Consider the following 13,714-nt stretch of genomic DNA (forward strand, 5'->3'; position numbering starts at 1 on the left):
AAGACAATCATCATATTCCTTGCCTTCAAAGAGCAAACAGTTGGGAATATAGTTTCCTTTCTATTTAGTAATAGTGTATTGTCAGTTCTACCCTTAAAGCATCTCAATAGAGCATAGTGTCCAAGAGTATGGACTCTAGAGCCAGACCATCTGGGGTAGATCTAGGGATGTGTACTACCTATAAAACTTTTGTCAAGTTACTTAATCTCTCTGTGCTTCAAGTTTTGTAATCTATAAATAGGGATAACAGTAGTTTATATCTCCATTGTAGGACTGTTGTGTAGATGTAATAATTTAGTTTATATAAATTGTAGAACATTATGTGACATGCATAATGCTGTATAAGGTTTAGAAATATTATCATCATTATTATTACTTTTACAATGCTTTTTTTTCTTCACATCTTATTGTTGTCTCTGCCTCAACAATCTGTTTACATTCTCCTTTCTGTCTTGTGGACTGATTAAAAAAACTCTTTAAGTCATAACAGAACATTAGGATAAAAGAACAAATATACAATCAACATAATCCAGCCTTGCTCTAGAATAGGTACATATTTGCAGTAGTCATGTATTGAACCCATGCTCTGTAGTTAGTGTATATAGACAGAATACTCAATTGAAACTCACTATATTTTTTACATTAGTTATTATTGAGTTGTAAGGTCTGAGGATAATTTTTATGTTTTTCAGGTTTTCTAATATAAATATTTTTATTATTAGGAGAAATCTAAAAATATAAGTTAATCAAACTAAAATCTATGCTGAATTCCAGGCATCCCTTTCAGGTATATATCCAGAAGAAACAGTAACAGCAAAACCTCTGATTCCCCATAAAACACAAAGGATAAATTCCATGTCCTAGAGTCTCCACTAGCGTTAGCCTACAGGTACGTTTATGGAAATCAGCAAGAAATACCATGCTCCACTGTCCCCCCATCTCACGTGACTGCCTTTCAGAGGTCTCACTTCTAAGAGGAAGTGCCACATGTTGGAGCTTAGGGTTTGGCAAGCTGACTAAATTTTAACCCCTGTTAACCTGCTTAGCTAGTTACCTTCTTGTAATATGAAACTGCACAACTCTATGGCATGGCCTCATTCATGACACCTTCTGGTGTGCAGTTGAGCTCTGCCCTAAGTCTCTATGTGCTGTGTGCTCAGTTGTGTCCGATTCTCTGCAACCCTGTGGACTGTAGCCTGCCAGGGGATTGTCCACGGTGATTCTCCAGGCAAGAGTACTGGAAGGGGTAGTACTGGGTTCGATTCCCAACCCAGGAATCAAACCGGGGTCTCCTGTATGCAGGCAGCTACCAGGGAAGCCCATCCTAAGTCTCTAATCTTACTTATTAATTGAACCTTTCTTTCACTGAGTGCCAGCTAAGTATAAAGATCACTCTTCACAGTTTTATCAGATAATCCTCCTCCCCTCATATGCCATGACTACTCTCACATTTGTTTGTTTGCTCATTCTGGCAACTTTTGAGGGGTCATTTACACCTTTGTCCATCTAGACACTGGTATCCCCTGAAGAGCTATTTTTCTTAAACCCTTCTTTGCTTACTCCCATCCACATTGTGCTTCTTGTTTTCAGTCTTTCCCACTTACCCTGCCATTTTGTGGTCACTTACTTGTTTATCTTGTAGTTATCTTTCATTCCAACAAATATTTATTGATACTCCTTCATGTGCCTTGTTGTACACTGAAGATACAGTAGTGAATGAAATAAAATTTTGCCCTCCTGAAACATGGATGCTAGTGGATAAGGGAAATAGTAAGCAAAGATTTAATTGTTATTTGATGCATGTGTTATACTTGTATACCCAGAAATAAGGTTCATGTTTAAGAATAAGAAAGTTATTTCAGTACCTGTCCAGGTACAAAGTATTTCTAGATACTGATGGAAATTCTCAAAATCTTGTCAGTGACCTTTGTTTCAATTTACTTTAGCTGATAAGTATTTTGTGGCATGTGTTTTGTTTTTAGTATGCTTTTAAGCTTTTTATTGCAGTTCAGTTCAGTCGCTCAGTCGTGTCCTACTCTTTGCGACCCCATGAATCACAGCACGCCAGGCCTCCCTGTCCATCACCAACTCCCGGAGTTCACTCAAACTCATGTCCATCAAGTCGGTGATGCCATCCAGCCATCTCATTCTCTGTCATCCCCTTCTCTTCCCTCCCCCAATCCTTCCCAGCATCAGAGTCTTTTCTAGTGAGTCAGCTCATCGCATGAGGTGGCCAAAGTATTGGAGTTTCAGCTTTAGCATCAGTCCTTCCAATGAACACCCAGGATTGATCTCCTTTAGAATGGACTGGTTGGATCTCCTTGCAGTCCAAGGGACTCTCAAGAGTCTTCTCCAGCACCACAGTTCAAAAAAATCAATTCTTCGGCGATCAGCTTTCTTCACAGTCCAACTCTCACATCCATACATGACCAGTGGAAAAACCATAGCCTTGACTAGATGGACCTTGGTTGGCAAAGTAATGTCTCTGCTTTTTAATATGCTATCTAGGTTGGTCATAACTTTCCTTCCAAGGAGTAAGCATCTTTTAATTTCATGGCTGCAGTCAGCATCTGCAGTGATTTTGGAGCCCAAAAAAATAAAGTCTGACACTGTTTGCACTGTCTCCCCATCTATTTCCCATGAAGTGATGGGACCAGATGCCATGATCTTTGTTTTCTGAATGTTGAGCTTCAAGCCAACCTTTTCACTCTCCTCTTTATTCCAGTAGGTGGAGACAAGTAATATAACTATATTACTAATGAGATGTTAAGAAGTATGTCATCTTAATTTTTTTGTCGTATTCCACATTTCCTCTACATTCAAGAAAATACAGGTATTTGGGGCAAAATACTAAGATTCTCTTTACCCCCACCCCAAGAAAAAAAAGTTAACTGGTGTTTATTTGTTAAACAATGATCCTGAAGCAGGCATTTAGTGGGGTGTACTCTTGCCTAGAAAATCCCATGGATGGAGGAGCCTGGTAGGCTGCAGTCCGTGGGGTCGCTAAGGGTCGGACGTGACTGAGCGACTTCACTCACTTTTCACTTTCACACATTGGAGAAGGAAATGGCAACCCACTCCAGTGTTCTTGCCTGGAGAATCCCAGGGACGGGGGAGCCTGGTGGGCTTCCGTCTATGGGGTCACACAGAGTCGGACACGACTGAAGTGACGCAGCAGCAGCAGGTAAAAGTACAAAATGAGGGTATGGTATTGGCTTTTTGGGGATTTAGAGCCTGTAAGGAGGGACAGGTAACAGACACAATCAGATTTGCTTATTATTTAGTGAAATGAAAGTGGAAAGTAAGACTAGAAGAATGTTCCAGTGTTAATAGCCTAGATAGGTGTGTGAGGCAAATGAGTTCTTAATCAGAAGGTTAAAATAATTCTACTGTTAGGTAGGTCCACCATAAAATAGTGCTACTTTCTCAGTAAAAACTTTAATGGAAGTAAAACTATCAAGTTAATGAATAATAAAAAAAAAAGCATGTGTTAAAATTATGTGCTTGTCTTCCCAGGTGGCACTAGTGGTAAAGAACTTAACCTGCCAATGCAGGAAACATAGGAGATGCAGGTTCGATCCCTGGTTGGGAGGGTCCCCTGGAGGAGGAAATGGCAACCCACTCCAGTATTCTTACCTGGAGAATCCCATAGACAGAGAAGCCTGGTAGGCTACAGTCCATAGGGTCACAAAGAGTCGGACACAACTGAAGCGGCTCAACAGACTTTCATGTGCTTGGGTGTTACGGACCTTGTGTTAGAAACGTCATTATCAGGCATATAATTGTATTCTAAAATGTAAGGTAAATGGCAATATTGAACACAAACTAAAAGATGTTAGTATTTAAAATTTACTTAGTTGGAAGTCAGTTTGAGAAATTGCTAGAGATTAGTCCAGTGCAGGGGCATGGTTTCCACAATACCCTGTGGTAGACTCAGAAGGCACTGAGATACTGGAAGAAAAAAGTGCTTCTCTTCCTGGGAACTCGCTAGATTTGATGTTCCAGCAGCACTGCTCTGTTCCTCTGTTATATTGAAATATTTCTGTTCCTTCAGTACCATGCTCACTTTTAGGCCCTTGCATGTCTTTTTCTTCCTATCTGGAACAATTTTCTTATTTCTCTCTACTTTTTCTCATGGCTTATTCCTACTCATTCTTTTAATTCACATATCAGTTGTGACTTCATCCAAGAAGTTGTTTTCAAATCCCTCCCCCCAAACTTCCGTTAGATTTTTCTGATGAAAGGTATTTGGAAAATACTCTGTACAACCCCAGTGTAGTCTTTAACATACATTATAATCTTGCTTATTTATTATCCCTGACTGTGAGTTACATGACTCAAAAATGACTTGTATCCCCAATGTCTAGCACAGTACATGAGTATTTAGTGAATAGCACTACTTTGACTGAAGGATATGTACATTTTCCTTCTGACCAGATTTAGTGCACAGAGGATTTTGGATATCATTTATAAGACAGCTCTTCTCCTCGAAGAGTTCATCATCTAGTTGGAGGGCCAAAGTAAAATCATGCGAAAAGGTAAAATAACAAATAATAAAGGCCAATGTGAATCACTAGTTTAATGGTTGACTCAAAGTATAATTAAAAATAGCCCAATTAAAAGTGTTGACAATATGCTGTGAATTCAGGGCATGGCAACAGATCACTGGATGCTAGAGTAATCTATGAATGGAGACTTGATAATGGAAAAAGAGTTTCAATTGGATGTTGGAGGAGGAGAAGGATTGGTTAGGGGAGAGGAGGAGGGACTGTTCTGGCCTGTTAGACACTGTTACTGTTCTAAACACTTTGGTTCCAAAGGATGAAAGCCTGTATATCTCTGAAATGTACCCTTTCAAAATTTAAGGATTTCCCTTTAGGAGTAAGATGACATCAGATTAGTTTTTCACTTTTGTTTTTTACCACAGTTGACTTGAGACAAGAAACAGTCTGTCTTAGGCTCATTTTTTGTGTGAAATAAGAATACCACCTGCCTTGCCAGTCTTACAGATCTTACCATGTTGATGAAGTGAGATATTACAGTAAAATTATTTGAAATGAATAAAAATATCCTAGAAATGCAGCTTGTATTTATTTCCATTCTAATGTATATGCCTGGCAATAGAGAGCTTCTTGTGCTATTTCTCAGCTTGGAGATGTTACACTGCTGCGAAAATTGAATGTTAGAGTTCTTGGTTTTCAACAAGAGCTTTAAAATGGTGTGGAGGGTAGGTGGTGGTGGTGGTGGTGGCTCTGGAGCAACTCTTGTTACTTGCTGTGGAATCCTTATTTTGATCCTTCAGCCAGTGCAATTTTAAGTGGCTCTGTTCTGGGCATTTCGTCTCTGGATGACCCTTCTGATTGGTTCAGCCTGGTAGAGGACATGGAATTCCATTTTCATAATGTATGATTTTATTTTTTTCCTTGAAACCTGAATTTAATTATGTTTAGGCTTTAACAACTTAACTTTCCCTCCCAACACTCATTAGATATAAATTTGCATCAAGTGAGTTTTGCATCTGAGAATGATCTTTTTAATTACTTTCTAGTATCCCAAGGTTCACTTTCTTTTTTCTTTTTAAAATTTATGTTTTATGAAAACAATTTTCATTATTTACTTTTAATGAAAAGTTTTAACTCTGACTTAATAGATACATATACCACATCTTTAAAAATTGATATATAATTGATATATACTCTTAGCACATTTCAGATATGCAGTATGGTATTATTAACTGTAGTCACTATGCTGTACTGAAACATACAATTCTTGCAATAACTATGAGGGAGGTTCTATTATTCCCGTTTGATAGATGAGGAAAGAGGCAGTAAGTTACTGAGAAGTTATATAACTTATCTAGGATCACACAGCTAGTAGCTATAGAGCTGGGAAGAGAATGTATACTGTCCGGCTCTACAATAATTGCTTTTAACCACTATACTGCACTGCTTATTATGTCATTGGATTGTCCTTGAAATGATTAAAAAACAGAAATAAGATTCACTTTGTAAACATGAACTGTTTACCCTGGTTAGACCAGATTTCATTTATTCCATTTATTAGCACTTATTTACTAGGTGTCTTTATGTTTCTGATAAATGCTGAATTTTGAACAAGATGTACATAATCCTGAACTCATGAAATTAGAGACTTAGAAACACCAGAGATGAGCTAAACTATATGCTTCATTTGCCTTGATAATACACCTCATTTGTCCTGAAAGTATCATTGTTTTGTGTGGTTGATGCCTAGTATAATTGACATTTATAGTGCTGACACAGTCATAAAATAGATTATGTTCTTCATATCCTGTTTATTAAGACAGGAAAAGGATAAAAGAGACTGAGAAAGGTTTTTTAGAAGTCTTAATCTCCTATTTTACCACTCTACAAAAAGATCCCCAGAAAATTCTACTTATTTGCTCTGAGATTGTTTTTTTGTTTTAAGATTCATATAGATATAAAAGATGTATTTCTGAAAGTGTTTTAGTTGTATGAAAAATTCATTTATACAAAATATCTTTTCCTTAATTATATGAGAAAACAATATGTTACCATAGCATTTATATTTAAAACAGTTTCTCAGCAGGCCTCGTTTAGCCCTACTGGGAGTAAGGGTAAGCATGGTATTTTTCTTTCTGTAACTTGAGTGACTTGAATAAAATTGAACAAGAAAGAAACAGAAAACAAGGGGAAAAAAAGATGATGGTACTTCAGGTGAAAATAACCTGAAGTTATGCATAATTTGATTATATAGTAACAGTGTTCATGAGTAATTTTTTTTTAAGCTCCACAAAATTATTTTTATCTGTGTTGGGACTGCAGTGGAATCTCCTCATAGTGTCTGTTTTCTTCTGTTTAATAATTGTATGAAATATTCGTGCAGACTCAGCCATTAGTAGAAGAAAATTATACACCTCTAATTCTTGCCTCATGAATTATCAAAGATAGAAAATGTTACATAAAGAAGCTTCATGTTATATAACAAAGTTTACAGCAAAGTCACCATTTTCTTTTTGACTTAGTCATCTCATTTTTGATAGATTGCAAAGGTCGACTGCAAGGAAATACTAGACATCATATGTAATCTGGAATCTGAGGGTCAGGATAACACAGCATTTGTTCTTTGTACGACTTACCTTACCCAGCAGCTCCAAACTGCAAGTGTATATTGTTCTTGGTAAGTATATTTAGTTTTTATTCCCTTATTTGTTAGTACATAGTATAGCATTTAGGGTTTATGTAAAATATTGGTTTGTTTCAAACTTAAAGTCTGAGTTGATTAAATGATGACATGAGAATTAAATCTCACTTACAAGCTAAACCATTTAATTAAAAATATTGAGTCCAAAAATAAAGAAAGAGTGAAAAGTCTGAGCGCCTCTTGATTATTTCATAGAGGGTTGTCTGTTAACTTCAATATAAATCTTCTTTGAAAATAAAATTATGGCAGTATGAACCAAATAGGTGTTAGTTTGTTATCCTTTACATTTATTTCACATCTTCTGGTAGTCACTTTCACCCTCATATTTGGAAACTCACTAATTATCTAGGTTTCTAGGTCAAACTTGCACTAGAGAGGGAAATCCTTTTGAATAGTAATCTTTTTTGCAACTTTAGTACTGTTCAGCAAAATTGCATTATTTGGTTTTAATTCAGTTTGTGTCTTGTTTGCATACAGAGTACTTAGTTGCTAAAAAGGAAACAATAAGTGTAACCCATGGTTCTTTAATCGTAACTGTATTGAAGCTATTTAGGACAGCAGGACAAACCTCTAAAATTTAACACTCTTGTCAGTAAGTATCAGATTAGTGGTGTGGATAACACTATAAGGTATTAGAGAAAGGTGCTCACTGTATACCAGTATTTAAGCAGGGTGTTAGAGAGGAGGTAGTATTCAAAGAATGGATTGGTCGGATTTGCATCATCTTGATTAGAAGAGCTTTAAAGGATGGCTTGAAGTTGGAAATAAGCATTTTGTTTATAGGAAAACCTAGTAAGGCCTTTTATATATACTTTAGCCCTTATTGATCTCCCTCTGGAGCATCTGTATATATTTGTAAAGTTTTATAGCTGTTAGCATTTTTTATGTTACTGTACTTCTTTTTATTTACTACTTTGAATAGAAATATTATTTGTGTTCCATAGATTATCTCACCCAGTCCTCATAGTAATCATTGTACACATAAGGGAGTGGAGGATCAAAGGAATTCTAGAAGTCTTCAGTTGCCCAAGGTCTCAGGGCTAAAGTCCTAGAGCGAAGCCCAGGGTTTTTGGCTCCTCATACAGTTGTTTTCTTGACACAGGGCCAGAATTCAAATAGCAATCTTCTGCTACCATGTCCTCTGTGCTAGAGTTACGTCTCCTATGAGGGAGGACCTGGTGGGACAGGACTTAACTATATTTTGTAATAATCACTGTGGGCATTTTTATTAGCCAACCAAAATAAATGATGCAAGTAAAAAATTTTAGCAGAGCAGTGAGATTTTTGATCACTGTCAAGTAGAAGGATTTGCTTGCTTTTCATGCATAAGAAATTGGAGATTTAACCTCAGTAAAGCAGATGTATTTATTTACTTGTGGAGCAACCCCCATTTTTTCTTTTTATAGTTATTTTCTTTGCCTATAATGAATATAGGCATTTTTTTCTTTTATAGTTACTTTCTTTGCCTATAAGGAATAGTATCAGCTAGCTACAGCTAGGTTTTTAGTGCAAAGAAATCACATTAAATCACATAGGGGATGTGTTACAGATTTATAAAGAGTTTTTTATACTGTAGTCACATGGTTCTTGTAATATTCTTGATACAGCTTCCCTTGTTTCCCTAATGGGTCTAGGATTAATGCTCTTCTCCTGCAGCAGGAAGGGATTAACAGGGATTTCCCTCTTGTTGGCCTCCTGAGGAGCTGTAATGACTAAAGGAAAGGAAAGAAAATCTTAAATCACTTCACACTTTGTTAAAAGTAAGCTTCTTCCAAGCATTTCAGAGGGAAATAGAATATAAAATTTTAGAATTTTAAAGTATTTTTTCACCCTTCTATTTGGAGGGGGGGGGTGGGTGGCAAGGAAGTAGATATTGGCGTTAGAATAGCCATGACATAAAAACTGGATTTTACTAAGGAAAATAAGTCCCAGGAAATCTGTTCAAATAGATTAGATTTCTTTTGTTGTGATCAAGATGTTCCTGTGTTGAAGATAGTAGGCTATATGGGAGTGTTTGTCTAGAAGAGGAAAAAAAAAATTAATTGGCATTTTATCGGCAACTGTAAAGTTGGAATATGATAATAAAAGCAGTCACTTTTTTAAAATATATGTGCTAGAATTTATAAAGTGTCATTCTTGAACTTGGTTACTGTTGAAGATAGTTGAAAAGTAAACTATGTAACTGTCACCCAAACTTTTTTATTCTTTTAGAAATTTCCTTCAGAGATGCTTAACAAATTGCAACAAATCTTATTACTTGATAGCAGTTACCATATTATTGATCGCAAAAGGTATATCACTTAGCTTATTCATTAAGCTTGGCCACAAAAGATTTTTGACTGTTTACAAAAGTCCAGGAAGGGCTGAAGGAGTAAGTTCCCTATAGCTGTTTGGCAGTGGTAATGTAACTAGAGTAGCCATGCAGTGAGAAAGGTAACCATTTTAATGGGACAGTGTACATACAGATGTGTAATTACCAGTGCTACTTTGAAAATAAAATCATATGGTTGAACTTCAGTCTCCACTCTGAACTTTCAGTCAGTGTTTGATACGTTGACCTTTGGTTTCTGTAGCACCTCTGAGCTTAAATCTTGTGTGTTACATATTTATGTTTCTTCAGATGTAATTTCATGTCTGTTCTCTCTCAACTAGACTGTGATGGATATACCAGGGTCTTTATGTATGTTGTCCAATTTACAGGTCAGTCCCTAGCACCTGGCAAAGATCATATCCAGGATATCCATATGTTTTATTAATATTTAACTGAAATTTTTAGGATGAAAAAAGGTCATGAGAATCAGCCTTTCCAGCCCTTTTTAGGGGGTGGTCATTCCTTAATTCCACAAAGTTGTCTTTGCCTTGCTTCTAAAATGTCTAAATTCTGGATCACAGTGTGACATCGTGGGCCTCCTGCGTTGCAGAAACATAGTTTAAAGTTCTTACTTGGTAGATAGGTGTCTGCCAGTTTTTCCTTTAAATTTCCTTTCCAATTTTTATAAATTTGTATTAATTTGTTATCTTGAGGTAGGCAGTGACCTAGTTTGAAGGTGAAGTAAATCATCTGAACATTGGAAGTATCCATACAGTAGAATCATTTTCAGTATATTCTTTAATGATTGTATATTTAAAAAGATCACATCATTATAGTGATTGAAGAAGTATCCTAGTACATGTATGATCCAGGAGACTATAAGTTGCTGGTGGTAGTTCATTATTCTGGTATGTAGATTTGAATGGATGGTTTAAGTGACATCTTGACTTTCTCACTAGTAAGTAATCCACTAGTTGTCATGGTTTCAGGCATGTTTTTATGTTTGGGAGGGCAGTAGTAGTTTTAAATTGTTGAATTGAAACTGTGGAAATATGTATACAGATATAAAATACATGATAGAAATTCTCTTTTTTGATCATGGTTATTTGGAGTTAAGATAACCAGAGTTTGAAATACTTAATTTGGAATAAATCAGACCCCACATGTTCTTATTTATTAGAAAACTATTTTGAGACGTTTTAATTCTCAACGTGCCTTTTATCACTTTATTAAATTTGCCTAACTTTAAACTTTTAGCTGGTTGATGAATTTTAGATAGTAGATATCTTTATAATCAGATATCACTAGCTTTGATGATTTTTTCTTTTCAAATAGCATAGATTTCATGTACCTATATTTCAGTAGGTACTCCTTTTTATCTCTGAGCATATGTAATTCTCCATTTTCTAAAGTTTTGTTAGTAAGATAAACATATGTGTAAAACAGTCTTGTAAGTTTAAAAATGACCAGTCATCCCAATTACTTGCCTGGTAGCTATTTTCATAGCTGGCCTATCTTATATCTATGTAAGAATTTTACCATAGCCAAATGCCAGTTACCTCCTTAAAAGTATGAGAAAATGATAACATTTCTCTTCTGTTTTGCTAAGTAACTTTCCTTGCATTCACATTTCACGTTCACTTTCTAACTCATTTCTGTCCTGGATGATTCTGAGTTTCTAGTGCTTTTTCTTGAGAGTTTTCTCTGAACCCATTCAGTGCTTTTATGTAACTTATTCTTTTCAAACTTTTCTTTGTATATTTGTGGGATTCTTCTATTGTAGCCATTTCCAAGAGTGTCATTTTACTAATTCTATTAGTAATATTTAAGCGTTCCAAGATACAGGCCTAAGTAGCATTATGACATTTTAGAGATGGAAAAGGATTTCCCATGAGATTAATGTGGAGAAGTATACCATTAGACTGTTTCATAGTTGTATGCACTTTGCTAGCAGCATAGTCTGATGATCCCTGCCCACTGAACAGGGCTTGATTCAGTCAGTATAATTACCAGTATAAGGAGTAAAACCTTTTAGGATAAGTTGGGATCTAAAGAAGTCTTTGAAAATGTCAGCATAAAGGAAGTAGTCTTCTTCTGTTTTTATTTTTCCCCAGGCACAAGGAAGAAAGTGGAGAAATTTTTCAAGGAGGATTCTTTTTAACAATATAACCAGTTTGAGAGGAAGCAATAGGGAATACGGAAAGGGAGGTGTCAACCCATTCCAATGTTCTTGCCTGGAAGATCCATGGACGGGGACGCCTGGCGGACTACGGTTCATGGGGTCGCAAGGGAGTCAGACATGACTTGGCTACTAAACAACAAAAATAGGGAATATAGATAGTTTGTTTTTCTAGATTTTGTTACACTACTGTCAGCTTACTTTCACAAACCGAAAAACTGGAGTAGCAATACCAGTTCCGTTAAATGTTTTATCATAATCTCTCTCTCTTTTTTTAAATAGGGAATTGACTCTCTTTTGGAGTAAACTGCAAAGAAGAATCGACCCTTCTGTAGACACTTTTTTGGAGCGCTGTCGTCAGTTTGGTGTCATAGCTAAAACACAGCAGCATTTATTTTGCCTGATTAGAGTTATACAAACTGAAGTGAGTAATTTATGCTTTTCGTGCTGATTGTTTATGGAGGGAAGAAATAAATGGGGAGACAACTTCTCAGGCAACTCTTTTTAAATAAGGGAAAATGAAAAATAATGGGGTTTAATAAGATTATGTAATTGGACGTAGCTAGCTGTTTCTGCAGATTTACTTCCTAGGAATCTATGGTTTTTCTTCATGGAAAGTAGTGATTGACATTATAGACCACTGGAGGAAGGAAAGATTGTTTCTTGATTATCCCCTCAGTCACCCCAACCTAGGTCTGGTTTTCCTAGAATAGTGTTCTGTATTATATACAGACATGTTTGTTGGCAAATTAGGATAGTAATTATTAGTGAAGAAAGTATATTTTCCAGCTCCTTGATAATGGAATGACTAACTCCTTGATGATGGTGTGATAGATTCTCTAGGTTTTAGAGGAATGGACTGTACACAGATTGCAAGCTTCCGTGCAAATTAGGAAGCAAGTTAGTTTTGTCTTGTTTTTTAAGAAATAAATATTTCCTAAAATGAAGTGCTGTGCTTAAAACTTTGTTTTTTGAATTTGGCCCCATAAAATCAATGCTAAGACTGGAGATTTAGATGAACTTTATGCTATGCTTGGTTTCTGTGTTTAGTGTCTACTCCATGACAGAGATCCCTATATACCCTTATCTGTGATGGTTTATGGGTATGTTTTATGGGTGGGTTCTTTGACCGCATCCAAGGATTGTTTATACTAAAGTTAAGGCACAGTTGTATCATTGATATGTTCTATTTCTTTTAACGTATCCTGTTTTGCTGCTAAGTCATTTCAGTCGTGTCTGACTCTGTGCGACCCCGTAGACGGAAGCCCACCAGGCTCCCCCGTCCCTGGAATTCTCCAGGCAAGAACACTGGAGTGGGTTGCCATCCTATTTTAGTGCTATCCATATCCTATTTTAATACTGTGTATCTAGTCTTCTCCAGTGAAGATAGGAAAATGTAAAACAGTTATCAGAAGCAAATTCATACTTAGACAAGCTAGGTGATTATTATTTCTCATCACTACAAATGAAGTTGTGTTCCTATCATAGGAGCATGTTCAAGTAATTACAGAACTTGCCTGTTTAAAATAATCAGTGGTACAACTGGCCTTTTAAAAGTTTTGGCTTTAGGTTTGTTTGTTTTCGTCTTTAAGGAAAAGCTGAGTTTTTCCTTGCTGCATAAGAGATTACCACAGCTTAGCCCTAAAGTCAACCCCATTTATTAGCTTACAATTTTGTAGGGCAGAAGTCCAGCACTGTGTGGCATGGTTCATGGCTCAGTATCACAAGGCCGAAATTGAGGTGTTGGCCAAGCTGAGTTTTTATCTGGAGGCTCTGTAGACAATCCACTTCTAAGCTCATTCTTATTGTTGATAGAATTCAGTTCCTTTCAGTTGTAGGGCTAAAATCCTCATTTTCTTGCTGGCTGTCAGCCACAGCCTGTTTTCAGCTCCTGGAAGCCACTCTCATTTTCATGCTTTCATTTTGAAGCCAGCAAAGGCACAAGTAATTCTTCAAATATGACCTCCTTCACCTCTGACTTCTAGACCTAGATTTAAAGAGCTTGAGAGATTGGGTCAGGT

At 36.4% G+C, this 13,714-nt stretch overlaps 1 protein-coding gene across 2 annotated transcripts in view; it reads left to right on the plus strand.

Annotated features, from left to right (window-relative positions):
- The window catches only part of RLF (RLF zinc finger), an 87,055-nt gene that overhangs the window by 62,680 nt on the left and 10,661 nt on the right, over positions 1 to 13,714 (plus strand). For both annotated transcript variants that reach the window (XM_055403828.2, XM_088835171.1), the window contains 2 exons: positions 7,043 to 7,179; positions 11,976 to 12,117. In XM_055403828.2, coding sequence (XP_055259803.2) covers positions 7,043 to 7,179; positions 11,976 to 12,117 — 279 coding nt within the window. The remainder of the gene's footprint in view (positions 1 to 7,042; positions 7,180 to 11,975; positions 12,118 to 13,714) is intronic.

This window comes from Moschus berezovskii, chromosome 4 (genome assembly GCF_049115385.1).
Source record: "Moschus berezovskii isolate FMDL1 chromosome 4, NW_MosBer_1.0, whole genome shotgun sequence".
Classification (NCBI taxonomy): Eukaryota; Metazoa; Chordata; class Mammalia; order Artiodactyla; family Moschidae; genus Moschus; species Moschus berezovskii.